The following is a 19,271-nucleotide window of genomic DNA, read 5'->3' as shown; positions in this document are numbered from 1 at the left end:
TGATTATTTAATTGATCACTCATGTATAGCTCTATTTGTTTTCCCTGGAAACCACTTTGAAGAAACCAAAGTATGTACAACAACCATTGATAATTTCCTACCATTTTTGTCTGTAACTCACTAATATTTGTCTATTTGTTTTCCTGAGAAACTATCTTGAAGATACCAATAGGTAAAATAACAACCATTAAAAAAAAAAAAGAGAAAGAGAGAGAGAAAGACTGAACTTTCTATATTGTAATAAGCCAAATTGGTAAGGTCATTTTCAACACTGTAAGTAAAATTGGACTCTTAATTCCTAAATTGGTCCTCACCTTTTTTCTTCTGGGATATTCTCCAACAGCATTTGAAGAAAATCCTGGAATCAGAAAAAAGAAAATCATTAAATATGTCCATCAATAAATAACTTCCTGGGATAACGCCAGAGACTGAGTATTCCCAGCTGTTGACAGCTCACCTGCTAGGAGAGCTGAACCTATGTTGACTTATTAGACTGTTTACTCAATTTATTAATTTTCCAGGGCTTCAATCCAACGACTTAATGAGATTTGTTTTGGAAAAACCATGAACAAATTGAAAAATGTAATGTTTATTATTTTGACCTAACCCAACAGTTTATTTCACATGTTTATCTCTTTTCAAAAGGCTGGCCATAAAGCATCATCTCTTTCTGCTTACTCTCCTCCTCATATTCCCCAAATATCCTCCTGAACAGTCTGAACTCCCAGAGGCTAGTCACTAACTGGCAAAACTCTTGCATTGTTCCATGGAAACACAGAGACAAAAATCAGGATGACAAATAGGCCAGTCAGGAAACAAAGATGCCACGATTCCAAACCTGGTGCAGAAGCCCTGCCTCGACATGCAGCCTCCTCTCACACCACAGTACAGGTCAGACACCAGACATCTGAGATGTTTACATGATGGAACTTTTTTAAACCTAAAGGCATGACTTACACACATGCCTTACATGACTGACTTACACACACACACACACACACACTCTCTCTCTCTCTCTCTCTCACACACACACATAATTTCTTTTCTCAGGGAAAATTCATAAGTAGACCAACTAAAATAACTAACTGTCATATACCCACCAACCCACAGCCAGTTGTCTCCTAGCCACCTCCTTGACACCTGTATTATTTAGAAGAAAACCTCAAACATTACACAATTTCATCAGTGTTTTAGTAAATATATTTAACAGATAAGAGCTCTTTTAAAACATACCAGAGTACCATACAACTTTTAAAAAATTCAAATACACATGTTCATTTATATGTAATCTGTACCTTGGGTATTGTGACCCAACTTTCCAGTCCATCTAACCCTGGAATTTTAGTCTTAACTGGTGTTGTCAGATAAAATAGAGTACACCCAGCTAAACTGGGAATAGGAACACACTGAAAAATTATGCATTGTTTTTCTGAAATTCAAATGTAACTATATTTTTCTGTTGTTTTTATTTGCTAAACAGGTAACTCTAATTTCAAGCATTTATCATCTGAATTCTAGGTAGGATATATTTTGGAGAACTGTAGAACATGAAACAGAACAAGAACAATACTTAACTTTCTTGGAACTTGATACTGAACAATAAAGAAGATCCATACTTGAAGTTTTTAAAAATGGAAAATAATCTTTCAAAACAGGTCCTTTAAAGTGTAAGCCCAGATGACCAAACACACACATGCCAAGTAAGAACCACTCCAGGCTGAAGTCCTTCTAGTAGATACGAGGTTGCAAACAGGATTCCCCAGAGGTCTGAAGAGACCCATGTAATTAAGTGTGAGATGAAAGCAGCAATTCCAATCTTCATGTTACAAAACAGATGAAATTATAGGCAAATAAGAATCTGCATACAATTTGGACAAGGTGTTCCTTTTTGATCCTCACACTGAGGTATAGCCACCACTATACTAGTGAAAGTGGCCATAACATTTCTTTGTGTTCATGGGTTATTTTGGTCCATATCTCCCAGAGGCAAAGTCTCCCTTATAAGAGCACTGATGAAAGATTTACTTCTTGTAACCCCTGTTCACTTACTAAGACTATTTGCCTATTGCTTCTTCACTTAAAGAAAACAACACAAAGAATAACAAAAATAATATTTAAAGAACAAATTGTGTAGAGAATGTGTAGGGGACAGACAAGCCCAAATTAATCAATGTCTTACAAATACACCCTTCATGGATATGTATGGAGAAAAATACTAAGGGGAACGGGAGTAGTATTTAGAATGCAAAGAATTATGTTTACTTAGGTTCTTGATGTCATTATTTTTATTATTTTAAAAATTATTTTGTAAAATGTTGAATTAGAAATTCATTTATCACAATCTAGTATATTAATAGACTGCTCTGTAAATCCAATAGATGAGTGGATTGCTTTTCCTAGATTACTTATTGACAGAATTTTTGCTTCTTAAAAGCTCGAGTATTGTAATTATAACTTCTTAATGATTTTCACTTCATTATCACCTTATCCCTCATACTGACTTATCTCATATTTGCCTGATAATTTATGCTCAAATTATGTGAGGGAAAAATCACAATAACTTAATGGTAAGAGGGAGCATTTAATTGCATGAGAAGCAGGAAATTCACAGTTAACCTTAATTCCATCTTTTTGCATTTTGCCATTACAACTGGATCATTTTTGTTTTTGTAAACAAGACTGCACAGCACCACGACCCCGATTTCTTTGTAAATACAAGGTAAGTACAGAAGGTTCCCAAGAAGCCACGCTTTATTCTTAAAGAAAGGTGGGGTCTTGATTCCTGCTCGGTAAACCATACTGGAGCACCTGCCTCTTCCCTCCTCAGAGCTGAGGCCTGAGGCAACATAGCAGCTACCTGGAGTCTACCGAGCAACCCGTCACTGTGGGTGTCTCCAAGACATCCTCATAGGCTGTGGGAATGTTCTTTCAACAGTGCCAGATAGGCTTCTGTCCTGGGCTCCATCCATTCATGAAGACAGTCACTCATCCAGGCAGTCTCCGTAGCATCTATCAGTGGAACCAGCCCAACTGGCCTTTCTTACTCCTTACAGAGAGCCAATTTTTAAGCATAAAGCACTAGTTTTCATGGTTCCTTTTATAAATTGGCATGGAGTGAACTTGTGACAGAAGCTCTTCCCCACTCACAAGAACACAATAAAATTAAAAGAAATACGTCTCATGATTATTCCTTCTCCCACTACCTCTCTTCAGTTCTTTCCTGTCTTCCATCTTTCAGTGTGATGGCAGTCATGTGAAAGCTAGTTTTGGACAAGGAGGGCTTTCTCTCCTAGCTGAATCTAGGATCATTAACAAAGTCAACTATCTACAAATAATAGAGGTCCTAGCTTGTCACCTCTGCAGTCTGCCTGAAAATAAAAATCAAAGGCAAAAGAAATGAAATAGTTGTTTTGAGAGGGGCATGGGATGGAATTTTATCTGGGTTCTTAGCAATGGTTACAAACCCATGCCTCAGTTAGAAAACACATTCCTTGAGAATTTTTTCATTTTCTCCTCTTCTAATAATCTATGTGCTAATCATACAAACACTGTACTCTAACATATAACAATAAACTAAGCACTACAATTTTTTAAAGAAACTAATACTGATTTTGGCACGTGGTTAATTCAGTAATTATTTTTTATTCCTGATGAAAGTATTCAATAAAAAGCAAGTACACGTGGATTCTACTGGATAAACTGACAATAGCTTGATAATTACACAGAACCAACAATTTCTGTTCAATTTTTTTTTCTGAACATTTACCATAGTTGTGAGGAAAAGATAGGAGAGGTAAAACAGATAATCAAAATGTTGAAGCAAGGACAGGATTGGTATGGTAAAAACAGAAGAAATGAGATTGTCAGAAGAGTCACTGCTAAAATCAAGAGAGGGGTTTAGTAGCAGCTGGAAGGATTATAATACTGAAATGCTGGGCAGATGGGGTGCTCAGAAAGGAGGAAAAGAGGAAAAAGTAAGTTGAAATACAAAGAAGTTGAGGGACAACTGAGTAAAGAAAGTGAACAATAGTTTTTCCTCTTCAGTAACTAACTAGTGACATAAACAAAACTGCATCCATTAAACATACACATATACATAAAATAAAGCACATATATGCACATATATACATTATATATACAATAACACATGTATACATATATGCACAATATGTACACGAAACACATATATATACAATAAATGTGTGGTGGCATGCACCTGTATTCCTAGCACTCTGGAGGCTGAAGTGGGAGGATCACTAGAACTCAGGAGATTGACACACAGCAAGACCTTGTCTCAAAATTAATTAATTAAAATAAATATTGGCTTAAATAGCAAAAGCTTGACCAATAGTATTCAAACAGGAAAGAGGCATAGCCTCCTGCTATAAACTTGGAAAACAGGCAACCAAGAAAAGAAACATAAGATTCCAACACTGTTTCTAACTTTCCCTCAGTACCCCCTCAGTACCCTACATGCTTAGCAGTAGCAGTGCTGGTGAATTGCCCAAATCCCAATTCTCACAAATACCCACACACTTGGAAAGAAACATGACTATATTTGTCTTTCTTCTTCTTTGACTATGCACAGCCTGGAAATGCTTGCTGGAGAGACATGAGCAAAGTGCGGGCAATAAACCACGGAGTATGACTCTCTTTGATGAACTGGAGAAGTTCCAGGGCTCCAAACTAAATTGGAGGAGCAATATTAATTGACAGAGAACTTACAATTGGAAAAATCTACACCCATATGATGTCCCAAGAATCTTGGCAGGTGACATTTAACAAATTTTCAAGAGTAGCCAAGCCAAATCCTCGCAACGAAAGCTGTAAACCTCTACATTGGAGCTTGTCTCCTACGTACAGAACATCCAAGTTTCAAACCATAGCTCAGAGGAAGAAAAACAAGCCTAAAACACGTTGGGAAAGAATCAAGGACAATGCTCCGACATACGAAAATAAATAAAAGGTCAGGGCAGTGCTATCCATGCTGAGAAGGAGCAAAAAGCATGGCAATTATGTAAACTAATACAATAACCCATAGAAAGAGACAAAAAGAAACACAACATTTAAAAGACAAAGAATCCAATCTTGAAGAAAACATAATCCAAGAAACAGAAGAAAATTCTCCTCGGATAACTTATACTATGAAATAAATTAACAAAAACATGTAATACGAATATAAATCCACTATAATGAAAGCTCAATGATGACAAAACAACAAAAAGAGATGAAAGCAATTATTTCAATGTAAAGGAAATAAATTAAGCAAAATAATAGCAATACAGGGGCATTAATGAAATAGAAACAGCAAAGAAAAGTACAGATATTAAGGAAAATAACATTAAAAATAAAGAAGTCGCCTGAAACAAACACAAACCATGAAAAAGAAAAAGAGCAATGAGCAAATAAGTAGAGATGGAGGGGCTGGCTGGGGGTGTTTAGCTTAGTGGTACAGAACCTGCCGACAAGCATGAGGTCCTGAGTTCAATTCCCAGTACCAAAAAAAAAAAAAAATAGAGACGGATCACAAAGAAGATGTACTATAAGGATAACTGGTAAACTTGAAATTCAGAAGCCTGTAAAGGGAAAAAAAATTGTTCAAAGATACAGTTAAGACAATTCCCCTGAATAGAGTCTAAGGCTAAAAAATACACACTGTTGGAGGGATGGGTAACACAGAATCATGGGCATGAACCCAGTTTTTGTAATTACTAAGCTTCAAAGATAAAGAATTCTTCTATCATCTAAGTGGTATAAAGGGTGAGAAGTGGGTGATTTTCACAAGGTATTTGATGCCACAGGGCAACTGAGCAATGTCTATAAAGTTCTGGGGAATAAAAATGTGACCCAAGAATGTTCAACCCAGCCAGTCTGTAATTCCAGTGCAGACAATAAACAAGTATTCTCTAGCATTAAAAGCTCAGAAGTCTCACAGCCTGTGAGACTACAACTTGAACATCAACTTGATAATGAAATTCAGCCAACGAAGACTTGAATCAAAATAAAATATTCGTGAATATAGAAGCATGGCAAAATGATTGGTGGCGAATGCTGAAATCCTTTAAACGAAGCTAAGACTATTCAACTGTGAAAGTTATGGTTATAGCAGATACTATTAATGAAATAAACCTGGACTACATAAAAATAACAATTAAGAAAAATTTAGAATGGAGAAAGTAGTAAAAGTATATAACTGCTCATTTCCTCATCTTTATAGCCATGAATAATTTGATGCATTCTAACGTGAAATACTTATAAGAAAGGGAAAAACCCCAGCAACTTCAACCTCTTAACATTTTTTAGTAATAATATTTCTTAACCATAGAACACTATTTTTAAGAAAAGGATCTCTCTTTCATTAATTTGGAGTTTACAACGTTCTTTACTTCACTTTTAGTGTTTCATTTATTAAGTTTGAGTAAAAGAAAATTTAAAACATTTCATTGAGAAGTACAGACAGGGGTTGGGGCTGTAGCTTGGTAATAGAGTGCTTGCCTAGGATGCATGAGGCCCTGGATTCAATCCCCAGCACTGCCTCCCCCCAGATACCCAGAGTATAGTCCTATTCTTAGGACATTATGCCTGTCTAATGATCTCTACATACACGTGTGCATACATCACACCACTCATATATATATACACATGGAAATACTAGTAGACACACCATATCTATATAACATATAGAAAGTATGATTTCTGGAATCATATGTTCACATAATATTAATTAAAGGTAGCTCTAAGTGATGGAACTTTGAATGATACTTTAAATCCTTCTTTGTATTGCTTGAATTTTTATTTATTTATTTATTTTTTGGCAGTGCTGGATATTGAACCCAAGCCCCACACATGTTTAAGCAAACACTCTACAACTGAGTGCTTCGACTCTTTTTAAAATTTTTTGAGACACAGGCTTGCTAAATTGCCCAGGCTGGCCTTGAACTTCTGATCTTCCTGCTTCAGGCTCTGGAGTACCTAGGGATTACAGGTACTCACCACTGCACCAAGCCTACTTGAATTTTTGTAGAATATGTAGCAGCTGAAAAACCAGTCATTTCCAATATTGGGCACGGTGGCACACACTTTTAATCCCAGCTCAGGAGGCTGGAGAATTGCTGCAAGTACAAGGTCAGCCTGCGCTACATAGTGAGCTCAAGGCCAGCCTGAACTACACAGACAGATCCTGACTCAAAAAACAAAACAAAATGAAATAAAATTCCAAATTTAATACAAAGACACAATAACCAAGCGATCTGGTATTAGCATAGAAATAGTGATCAATAGAATTAAGAGTACAGAAATAAATTTTTACATTAACAGTCAACTGGTTTCAGCAAAGGTATTAAGACAGTTCAGTGAAGAAAAAGAATAGCTTTTTCATGAAATACTTATGGAACAACTAGATATTCACATCCAAAAGAAAGAAGTTGGACTGTTGCCTTCACACCATATACAAAAATGTATACAAGACAGATCAGAAACCTAAATGTATAAGAGCTAAAGTTAGGAAACTCGTTGATGAAAACACAAGAGCCAATCTTCATAAACCTTCATGAAGCAGCGGCTTCTTAGATATGACACACTTCAAACACAAGTAATCAAAGAGAAAAGGGATAAACTGGATTTGTCACAATTAAAAACTTTTGTGCTATAAAGAACACTATCAAAAAATGAAAGGACAATCCATAGAATGAGAGAAAATATTTGCAAATCATACATCTGATAAGGGACTTATATCCAGAATATAAGAAGTAATCTTGTAAATAAATAATAAAAGACAATTCAAATAAGAAATAGGCAAAAAATCTGAACAGACATTTCTCTAAAGGAGATATACAAATGGCCAAAAAAATCACATTAAAATAATACTCAGCATAGCTGGAGATGGTGGCACATGCTTGTAATCCCAGCACTCTGGAAGGCTGATCAGCTGCTAGGCAGAAGAATCATAGATTTGAGCCCAAATATCCAGAGTATAGTCCTATTTTTATGACATTATTCCTTTCTAATGACCTCTGTGTACACATGTGTACATACATCATATCACCCATATATATACATAGAGATATCGGTAGGGCAATTTAGCAAGACCTGGGCAATTTAGCAAGACCTTGTCTCAAAATAAAAGATTTTTTTTAAAAAAAAGATTTCTTCAAAAGCTGCAAATGTAGCTCAGTGAAAAGGCCCTGGGTTTGATCCTCTGTATCTTTCATCCCCACCCCACCCTCAAAGGAAAAGAGAGGAAGAAAAGTTCAACATCATTAACTATCAGAGAAATGAAAATCCAAACCATCATGAGATATAATTCTATACCCACTAAGCTGTTTAGTGGGGTTGGGTACAACCAAAGTTGACAAGTAAGTATGCGGGGAAATGGAAAACTTTCTGCATTGCTGCTAAGAATGTGAAATGGTAGGGCTACTATGGGAGACAGGATAGCTGCTCTTCAACACACTGAAGAGAGAATTATCATATAATCTAGTAACTCCACACCTGCATATAAGCCCAGAAGTGTTGAAAGCAGAGACTCATGCAAATATTTGTAATTAATGTTCATAGTTGCATTATTCATGACAGCCAAAAGATGGAAATAAACCAAATGCCATGGACAAATGAATAGCTAAACAAAGTACGATGCATACATGCAATGGAATATTTATTCAGCATCAGAGAAGAGGAAAATTCCGATTGCTACAACTTGGATGACCGTGGAAGACATTATGCAAGGTGAGTGAAGCCAGACACAAACTGAATGAGGTATGAAGAGCAGTCAAATATGTAGAAAGAGAAAGCAGAAAAGTGGTTGCCAGAGGCTGAGGGGTGGTGGGGGAAAAGAATGGGAAATAATTGTTTAATGGGTTCAGAGTTTCAGTTTTTGTGTTACGTATGTTACCACCATTGACAAAATTAAGAGAAGGGATGCTATTTAGGAGGCTGAGGCAAGAGGATCACTTGCGCCCAGGAGTTTGACACCAGCCAAGATCACTTCAACCTGGGAGACTGAGACTAGCCTTAGCCACATAGGGAGTCCCAGTCTTAAGTAACAAACAAAGAAAAGGAATGAAGTGGTGAGGGATGCTGCATGAACTGTGAAAGTATGTTACGTGAAAGTCAGACACTAATGGTCATATATTGTACAATCCTTTTCTATGAAATGTCCAGAATAGAAAAATCTATAGAGATAAAAAGATTAGTGGTTCCCTAGGAATAGGGGGAAAGGGAAAATGGAGGTGTGACTGCTGATGATTTCTTTTGGGATTGATGAAAATATCCTAAAATTAGATAATGTTGATGATCGTGCAACCTGTGATTGTACTAAAAATCACTAGCCTGTATATCTTAAAGGGTGAGCTTTATCTCAATAAAGTTGTTATAGAAAAACAATAAACTTATTCTTGAAAACAGGTAAAAGAAAAACTGAAGGATTTGGTATTCCCTCCATCTGTGTCCAGATTAAACATGCACATCCTTTACATCTAACTTTGTAGATAATGTGACTTACAAAGTGTGTATGAGCATAATAATCAAACGTCAAAAATACTCTCTGATCAAATCTTTGCAAAGGATGCATCATCTATCCTCTCTCCGCTCTGAGCTCCGTTTTTGGAGCCTCTTGTTCTTTGTTAGCCTTCTTGCTCTGTGCTGCTTGGCTCCATACTCAGATGAGCTTACAGGGTCTTCTCTGTGAGGTGTGGCCAACCTAGCTATCTGCATATTTCAGTGTATCTTGTTATTAGTGCATTTATCTATCTTTCTGGCATACCTATTATGCGCCAGGCAGGTACTAAGGACTGGGGGTGGGGGGATGCGTGACCTTCTTGAGTTTATACATAAAGTGAAAGAGATAGAAAAGAAACAAATACCTTTCAAATGAAAATATAATTCTAGATAATGGCAATGATATTGAACTCAATGAAAAGGGTGAAAGGGTAGAGAGGAGGAGGCTTATCTTTAGCTAGGCTGATTTTGAGGTTGTGGCACAAAACCGAGACTAAAGGGTAAGAAGCACACAGCCTTGCAAAGACGATCTCAGGTAGAGGGAACAGCAGCATACCTCTGGTTTTTGTTAAGATCACTTGGGTAGAACTATTTGCATCACTGTGTACAAGACAGCTCTGGGTAACAGCTTGTCCCCAAGCAACAGGGAGCTTACCCTCCCCCTAAGACAACACTCTCCCTTCTGTCCACTTCATTAACTTTCTCATGGCATGAAATGGAAAAAACTGTCTCCTGTTTTTAATACTGGGATAAATTAACCCCCACATGCCATATCCCCTCCAAGTATACCACATGAACTTGTGAGGACCTATTAGTTACCTGGGAAAGAATCAACTGTCCATGAAACTTGTGCACGAATTTTCTTAAAAATGAAAAATAGGTTTCATGCCCAAGTCTTTTGGTGAGGAACCGAAGGAGGAAGTAGCCCTGGAAGAAAGACAGAGATGCCCATGGTGGGTTCATCACGGAAGTATAAAAACATTTGCACACTCAACTCGCCCACTGTGCACAGGGCACAGCTCACAAGCACCACCTCACCTGTCCTGGGCTGCCCTTTGCATTCTGACCAGGAGGCCCACAGTAGGAACTGAGGAGGACCTATAGCGCCTCCAACTCCCTTGGTAAGCTCATCGCCAACTTTGTTTTGACTCCGTACAGCTTGGACAGCTACCTCGAACCAAAAGGGAAGAGAGGTCAGCTCCTCTCGGCATCAGCTCCCAGGAATAGCCTCGCTTCATTACTCCCATTGTCTTCGAGACGCAATTGAGAGCAATCTGCAGGTTCTGCTCTTTAAAGCTGACCCACCGGGAATAGGAAGAGGGCAGGGACACCTCGGCTTCCTTTGAGTCAAGCCTTCCCAATGTGGCCCCCTTTGCAGGTAGGAAGTGCTTTACCGAGTGCACTCTCCGATTCCACCCAGACATCACTGCAATGTGGACGATCTTTTTGCTTTGCCTCAGTCATGCTACTAATCATCATATAACCTAAAATATGTTGCACTGTCACAGGTGCCTCCTGCCACTAGATGCTCTTACCTTTAAATAATGAACCTGCATGAAGGGCTTTTCGGAACTGAGTCCATGTTTGATGACAGATGCTCCTGAGTCACTCATGTGGCCAGTTTTCTCTTTACTGGGTCTGAAACAAAGCAGCATCAATTTAAGTATAGTGCATTCATCTTAATTCAATAGTACCAAATATAATTGAAAATACTTTACATTATTAACTCATATACTGAACAAGGAGAGATTTGCGTTAGGTTGGTAATCTGAGGTTGGCTATAGGCAATATTTTATATCCTTATCTCCAAGATGAAAGCCTGCCAGGCCCTCAAGGCATCTAAGCTCCAATATGAATTATTGAAGAACCTATACCCTTGTTTGGTGGGAGTGACAGACTGGGAAATTCAATGGAAAATGTAGCGGGACTTGGAAGGATAAAGGATTTATATACTTTAAAAATTTTGTGAAAGCTTCAATGTTATCTACTTCTCTGTTCTAATTTTGAAAATGAGGGCAACTGAGATACGTAGTGGTTAGATCTATATTCCAGGTCTTACCATTTCTTTTTTTTTGGTACTGGGAATCAAACTCAGGACCTTATGTTTGCCAGGCAGGCATGGTGACGCCAAGCTAAATCCCTGGCCCCAGGTCTTGCCATTTCTTGGGATTTGTGGTAACACTAGGAATAAAACTAGTATCTCCCTATCATCGGGCCGGGTCTTTTCCACTGCACTCTTGGTTTTAAGTAGTTTTAAAAATTCCTTTAATAAAATGTAACAGATCCTTTGAGCCTAGTAAATATGTGTTGCACTCTGTTACAGTGAAGCTTCAACAACTAGCTAAAATCAAAATATATGGCAAAGTCCTTGCAGTTCTCAGCTATTCTAAAATCAGTCAGTTGTAGGACAAGCATTTGTCAAAGGGTATAGTGGCTGGTACATCAGACAGGTGGGTGTTTAGCCCAGGCATGGTGGCTTATGCTTGAAATCCCAGCATTTGGGAGGCAGAAGCAGGAGGATCACAGGTTTGAGGCCAGTCTAGGTAATTTAGCAAAACCCTGTCTCAAGGGAAAAAAAAAATGGTGGGAATTTATTTTATCTTTTTTTTTTCGAGACAGGGTCTCATTATGCAGTTCAGGCTGGCCTTGAGCTCACTTTGTAGCCCAGGCTGGTCTCGAACTCACAATGATCCTCCTGCCTCAGCCTCCCGAGTGCTGGGATTACAGTCATGCACCACCATGCCTGGCTATTTATTTTAAAAAGGTAATATATCAGCCAGGCATGGTGGCGCATGCCTATAATCCCAGCACTCGAGAGGCTGAGGTAGGAGGATTGCCATGAGTTCAAGGCTAGCTTGAACTCTGCCTCCAAAAAAAAAAAAAAATCAAACCCAAGTAAGATATTATAGTACAAGGCCTTTGGAATCTGAGAGACTATTCTGAATGTAAGTTTCTCTACTACCTGTTAGTTACTAGCAGGTTACTTAAATTCTCTAACCCTCAATTTACTCACTATTAAAATGAGAATAATCTGGGGCTGGGGATTTAGCTCAGCGGCAAAAGCACTTGCCTGGCAAGCACAAGGTCGTGAGTTCGGTTCCTGGTACTGGAGAAAAACCAAAAAATAAAATAAAATAAAATAAAATAAAATAAAATGAGAATAATCTTACATTCCCAAGTCCTGTGGATAATAACTTAAATAATATAGCGCAAGGCCCCTAACAAGGGCAAAGGATATAGAGATTATGCAATACACCTAATAAAATATTCTAACTACACACAGAATCCTTGATTATGCCTTAGCCAAATATTCTACTACTTAATCCTAGAGACCAAAGGCTAAGAACCAGCACCTATCTAAAAGGAAGATGATGACAACCAGCCATTAGAGCTGACTGCATAGTTTCAGTTTTTTTACTTGATCCCTGACTTACCTACATGACCACACTTGTAGGAATAATGAGTCCTTTCATCTTCATTTAGGACTCCATGCAAACACATCAGTGCTTTCCCCTGCTCTCCAGTCCTCCTGGGTGGAATGTTTCCACAACATGTGCCCCACCAGCTTTGATAGGGGAACCCCACAAGCCACAGTCTTGGTGGAAGACAGTTTCTCACGAGTCAACCTGAATTCAGACTAGCTTGTCCCGCCCCAAGGCAGACAGAGTCACGGGTAGTTTTAGTGCCCTTGAGCTCTGAATTGAGACTACAGGAAGGGGGAGGAACACAGAATGATGCAAATCCTGGCTCAGAAGGCTGGCTTCCAGGCTCTGGTTCCAAATGACGCCTTTAGCGGCTGTTTTTTCCTTTGCCTAAAAATGTCCTTCCTGAACATGTCCCTCTCCTACTCTCTTCTTCCACCCTTGCCAAGTGAAGACGTCCTCAAGAAAATTCTTTAATACTGACAGCATCCAAGGCAAACATAATCCCCCAAAGATTCCTTTTAAAGCAGAATTAGAGCTAGAGAGAGCAATGGACAGACAGGCTTTGCGAGAAACCAAAGAGGGTGGTTTTAGGAGGAAAAGACCCTCGAGGAGCGGAAACGGGAAACTTCCTGCTCTGTGCTACTTGGGTTCTCATAATGCCACATTTCAGGTCTGTGCAGAGGATAAAGGATGGGAGAAAGCAGGAGACAACTGAAGTGAGCACTGCCCCATGCAATAACAGAGGTGAGTTTCACAGCCCAGGTAAAGAAGTCAGACCCACAAAGGGCAAGTTGAGAGGTATGATTCCATTTCAGTGAAGTCCAAGAATAGGTAAAACTGACCTGTGGTGACAGGGATCAGAACAATGGCTGCCTTTGAGAAGCACTGCCCGTGGGGAGAAGAGGAAAGTCTCTGGGTACCAGGAGTGGTCTCTACACTGCTCTGTGTGCTTTAATGGAGATAAACAGCAGAAGTCCTTTCAGCCGTCTAGTAAAGATTTGTGCATTTCAGTGTATGAAGAAAACAGAAAGGAAGAGAGGGAGGGAGAAGGGAGGGAGGGAAGAAGTGGGGAAGGAGGAAGGGAGAAAGGGAAAGAAGGAAAGAAGAATGGAAGGAAGGAAGGAAGGAAGGAAGGAAGGAAGGAAGGAAGGAAGGAAGGAGAAAAGAAAAAAGAAAAGAGGTGCACGTAAAACATTACACATTTTGTGCAAATAAAGGAGACACAATCTATAAAAGGGACTTCGCTGCCCCTCGCCATGAATACAGGACTAAGATTAACTCACCCATCTGCAGACCAATGAAATATTTTTTTAATGACAATGCAAGAAGAGGAAGGACTGTGGCACGTCCAATGAGTTTCATCTACTCCATTCTCATAGGCCTTCTTCTATGTAACCTGTACAGTTAAATCTGAAACGCTAAATGGTCATTTCCCGAGTTCTCCCTTGCAGCTACGGATGGCCAGAAGACTTAGTTTAAGCCAAAGAGACAAGTGCAGCTATCTGCTGTGGTTGAGGGTGGGGATCTAGGAATGCCTTTGCTTATTTTACAAAAGACAAATCCAGTGACTTTGGAAGCTTCTTCCTCTATATATGATGGCTGGAATGTAGCAGCCACCTTGTGATTACCAGGCAGCAAACCGATATGCTGTGGAGGGTCAAGGGGATAGAAGAACGTAAACAGTCTTGGATGGCATCATTCAGCTCCAGGACTGCCTGCCTTCTGACTTTTTATTTGTGAGAAAAATAAACACCATTTGCTTAAGTCAACATTGCTTTACCATTCTAGTAACTGTAACCAGACTCACTCCTGATGCCTGGAGGATTGGACTGGTTTAGAGGACCTAACATTTCTTGGTTAGTTTCCGTTCCAGATACTCTGCCAAATTCTTCATATGTACCATGTCCTCCTCTCTCACAATAACTGCATGCAGCAAGGACGGGACTCTACCTGTTTAAAAGCTAGGGAAGATCACAAAATTGATTAGTGGCAGAGTATCTAGGTTGGAACCCCATTCTATGAAACATGAAAGTCTTAGTCTTTGCTCCACTCTGGGGCCTCCGCAAAATGCAGACCCTTGTTTTGACTATGCTAGCGCTAAGTGGAGAGCCTCAGACAAGCTGATTACCCTCCCTGGAGCTCAGTTTCTTCACCTATAAAGTCTGCCATGAGGCTCAGATTAACATGAAAGCATTTTGTAAGTGCCAAAGTGCTAATCACCTCTTAGATGTTAGACTCCAGCATTTAGTCCTTTGCTGCAACACATGGAATATGAGAGATCAGGTTACCAAGGTCATTCAGGCACAAATGTACTTGGTTTCTGTTGTATCTGGCAGCAAATGCAACACTGAGCTAGACGTGACCTTTCCCTCCCTGCACCCCTTCCTTTCCCACTGCATTCACAGAAGCAACGAGATATTTACAGAGCAGGCAGGTGGCAGTGATAACTGATACACAGTAATTGGATTTGGAATCAAGCCTCTTTGAAGAAATGACCAATCCTGCAGGACTATGACCAGAGAGGGATTTGGGAAAATGCTTCTGAACAGTGCTCAGTATGGCAGCTGGGTTTGAACACCTATAACACGGCCAGACAGGCAGCCTGCCAGCATGCCCGTCTCACACATCTTGGCATCAATGTGAGAACCAAGAGACTTCAGTGTTGATAAACTTGCGATTACCATGTGAGAGTCAGGAACTAAGCGTCATAGAAATGAGACAGAAGAGGACCAATAGCCACTTCAATATCCTTCTCTCCCTGTCTATCAGCAGCTACCCTAAGAGAGAGCAGAGTTTTACTCACCCTTGCCTCCACAAAAATGGAGGGAGAGAAATACTACCCGTGTACTACCCGTGGCCTCGTGGTACTCATCCGAGCTGTGAATGCGCAGTGAGACCTACAGGAGAAGCAGCAGAACACACTGCCTACCCTGCACACAGTAAATCTCTTCTGCTACAGTGTGCACCCCATGAGGCCCAGTTCCTTCATCTGTGAAATGGGGACAGTGAATTACTCTGGCATTTCAATGGGCTGTAGTATCTATGAATGGTTTCCAGAGATCCTGCTGGTATTTACTAAACATGATACAAATGTTCAATTATTATCGTGATAACACACTCTGATGGAGGCCCAGGGAGCACTGGCTAAACCTTCCTTGGACAGGAAAAGACCTTGGGAAGACTGTGATGAGATGCTGTCACTGGAGTAAGCTGGGCTGGATAACAGGAACTTACTCTTCCACTATGGTAACTTCATGGGAGTCAAAAATTATTCCCAAAAAAATTTTTTTAAAAAGACACACAAATATACCCTTATGCTTTCCCTCCTGGGCACAAACCCTTTAAGGGTTGACCTTTAGGCTTGTTCCTTCCCTGCTCATCATCAGAAAGCAAAAAAGATGCAACAGAGTCCAAGTGTGCTTCAAGTTCTAGTAAGTTCCATGGTGGCGTGCTCTTTCTACACCCATCTCATTCAGCTTACACCACTCTAAAGAGATTACTAAAACTTGGAGCGGGGAGGCAGCAGCAGAATAAATGAAAATTGAGGAATTTTTCATCCTTCATTTGTTTGTTTAAAAACAATTTCATCTATAAAATGCACGTAGTAAACACTTGCCACCAACCAGCACTTGAAGCGTTAGCCAAAGGAACCAAACAAAGGGTCGTGGACACCTCTAACTAATGGATTTGTATCAAATCAGAGCTACTGGTCTTCGGCAAGTTTGGCTGTCTGTGTGCTTTTCAAAATGGATTTAACAGCAATCCAACATGAAGGGCCTTCCCCAGTGGGACCATTATCCTGTAGCAGACACAGCAGGATATCATCCTGGTGTTGAAAAAGGCAATTGCTATGATGATTTAAGACAGAAGGAGGCATTCCTCAGAGGAGCCACCAGAAAATGAGGAAGGTAAACGAGCCGGTGATCAGCACATATTAGAGGGATTAGCAGCTGAAGAAAGTGATGAGGTGCAGTCATAGTTAAGCAGAACCGGGGAAAACTCGAACAAACTCCACAAATTTTGATAAGCAGGGCCGGAAAGTGAAAGATGGAACTTAGAAAAGCAGTGAAACTGTGTACAGTGGTGCATGCTTATAATTCCAGCACTCAGAAAGCTGAGGCAGGTGGGCTGGGGATATAGCTCAGTGGCATAAGCGCCTGCTCGGCAAGCACAAGGTCTTGAGTTTGATCCCCAGTACCGAAAAAAAAAAAAAAAAAAAAAGAAAGCTGAAGCAGGAAGATCAGAAGTTTGTAGTGAGAACCTGTCTCAAACAAAAAACAAAGAAAAAGACAAAGAGAAAGGTAATGAGCATCAATACAAAACTAAAAATGTTCTTGGGCTTTGAATGGCTATAGCCATAAGTCAAAAATTCTCTGAGAAACAAAACCCCAAACAGAGAAAAACAAGGAACAGACTAATATAATGGCCTGAGCAGTGTTTCACCACCATGCGAGAGATGGTTCGGATATGTTTTAGGAAATGAAGAAGAATGTGAGAGCTGACACCCATTGGACTGTGCAGGTGGTTTCTGCTACAGGTGGATTTTCAGAGATGTAAGAAAGATGAATGGGTGGGAAGACGAAAGACAGAAAAAAACCCAAACACAAGAGAGCTAGAAAGCTACAAAATTACTGCCAGGAAGACAAAGAATCAGAATGAACTGACACAAATAGAGAAAGCCCAGAACAACCAAAAGGGCTGAGGTGACACTAGGAGCACCAGGAGACCAGCTGTCAATAGGTAACAGGACTCCCACTTGGCTTTGACTTTCCTGCCAAGGAGAATGATTTTCGAGATGTCCATGGCGGCACAAGCCAACACAGGGGAACTGCTGCTGGGCACAGGTGGGGAGGACTCCTTCATCCTCTAAGGGCGTTCCCACTCCAGGCCAGGGAAGGCCATAGCTTCTACACAATGGTCACAGGTCCCCGGGGGGATCAAATCCGGGAGCCAGCAGGAAAGGGGGTGATGGAGACAGCTAAATGCTATTTTGATTTACAAAGGAAATGGAGGGGAGAGGAGAGGAGGCAAATTCATGATGAGGTTGTCGAACAGGTAGTTTGTGAGCACTTGCAAGAGAAAATGATGAACTAACTATAGGAGTTAGTAACAGGCCGCCAAAGCTCACTCCAGAAATTCACTGTGACATTCTCACTTCTACTTTCATTTGTTTGCGGTGGGGAGTGTACATTGTGAGCACAAGGTAGTTGTTTTATGGTTATAACAGGTTAAAAAAACAGAACCTCGAGGAGGTCGAGTACGCACTTATCTGCTATAACTTGAAGATCCTTAGGGCTGTGCCCGAGATATAAGACTTAACAGCTTAACCAATGTAGATAGAGCTGTAGCTGTAGGTCTAGCTAGTTGATCCACAGATGGCATCCACAGTCAAGAACAGACTTGAGTGAAGATTCAATTAATAGTAAAACAATATTTAACAAGGATGAAGAGATTTTCAAACTTAATTATTTACTGATGAAAAAGATGTAGTACATGAAATTGTCTATAAATTTGACACATTACTAGAAGTTGCTGACACAGCTTGGAAAACAGTGTGTGCAATGGCAGACTGGGCCAACAGGAGGAAGGGGATTACAAGAGGAGCTACTGCCGGGGTGTAGGTCCTGGACAACACAGAGCAACAGAGGGGCTCTGGGGTCACTGTCCCTCTGTTTTCATCCCAGCTATACCCCTTACTAGCTGTGTAAACTTGGCCACCTGCTTCATATCTCTGCACTTAGTTCAGGACTATTTTGGGGATTAAATGAGATAACATATGTAGGGTACTCAGAACAGCATGTGGCATATCAGAAGCACTTGATTGTTACAAAGGAGAAAAAAAGCATGAAACCTGGAAAAGTATAATCCCATACAAAATACATGATCCTGGGTTCAGAAATGAAATATGGTGGGCCAGGGAGATGGCTCAGAGGTACAGCGCCTGCGTGGCAAGCACAAGGTCCTGAGTTCAATTCCCAGTACCAAAAAAAAAAAATATGGTATATATGTGAATGAATCCAACTCAATTATTGCTTGTCCTTTCCTTCCTGGTCTATCTACATCAAAGGAGGTAATAACAGTTCTGCTGCATTCTTCACAGGTATCACCTCAAAGATTACTGGGTTCCAAGCAGGTGTCACATTTGGAGAAGACCACTGTCAACAAAGAAAAGGAACGGGGCTGGGGATTTAGCTCAGCGGCAAAAACGCCTGCCTGGCAAGCGCAAAGTCGTGAGTTCGGTTCCCGGTACCGGAGAAAAAAAAAAAAAAAAACAAAGAAAAGGAACAAGCTTGAGAAAGCAAAGGTTTTCCCAAGCATGCAGTGGGTATGACAAGCATGATCAAAACTATG

General features: G+C 40.1%; 1 protein-coding gene across 1 annotated transcript in view; it reads right to left on the bottom strand.

Moving 5' to 3' along the window:
- Window positions 1–19,271, bottom strand: part of LOC102004493 (chromosome unknown open reading frame, human C9orf3) — a 340,448-nt gene that overhangs the window by 116,825 nt on the left and 204,352 nt on the right. The window contains exons 8-10 of the mRNA XM_013513835.1: window positions 11,031–11,133; window positions 10,315–10,422; window positions 315–358 (exon numbers count right to left, since the gene is read on the bottom strand). Coding sequence (XP_013369289.1) covers window positions 315–358; window positions 10,315–10,422; window positions 11,031–11,133 — 255 coding nt within the window. The remainder of the gene's footprint in view (window positions 1–314; window positions 359–10,314; window positions 10,423–11,030; window positions 11,134–19,271) is intronic.

The sequence above is a fragment of the Chinchilla lanigera genome, unplaced genomic scaffold (assembly GCF_000276665.1).
Source record: "Chinchilla lanigera isolate Chin_1 unplaced genomic scaffold, ChiLan1.0 scaffold00021, whole genome shotgun sequence".
In the NCBI taxonomy this organism is placed as follows: domain Eukaryota; kingdom Metazoa; phylum Chordata; class Mammalia; order Rodentia; family Chinchillidae; genus Chinchilla; species Chinchilla lanigera.
Note: the sequence above shows the minus strand (reverse complement) of the source record. Positions and strands in the feature narration are given on the sequence as shown.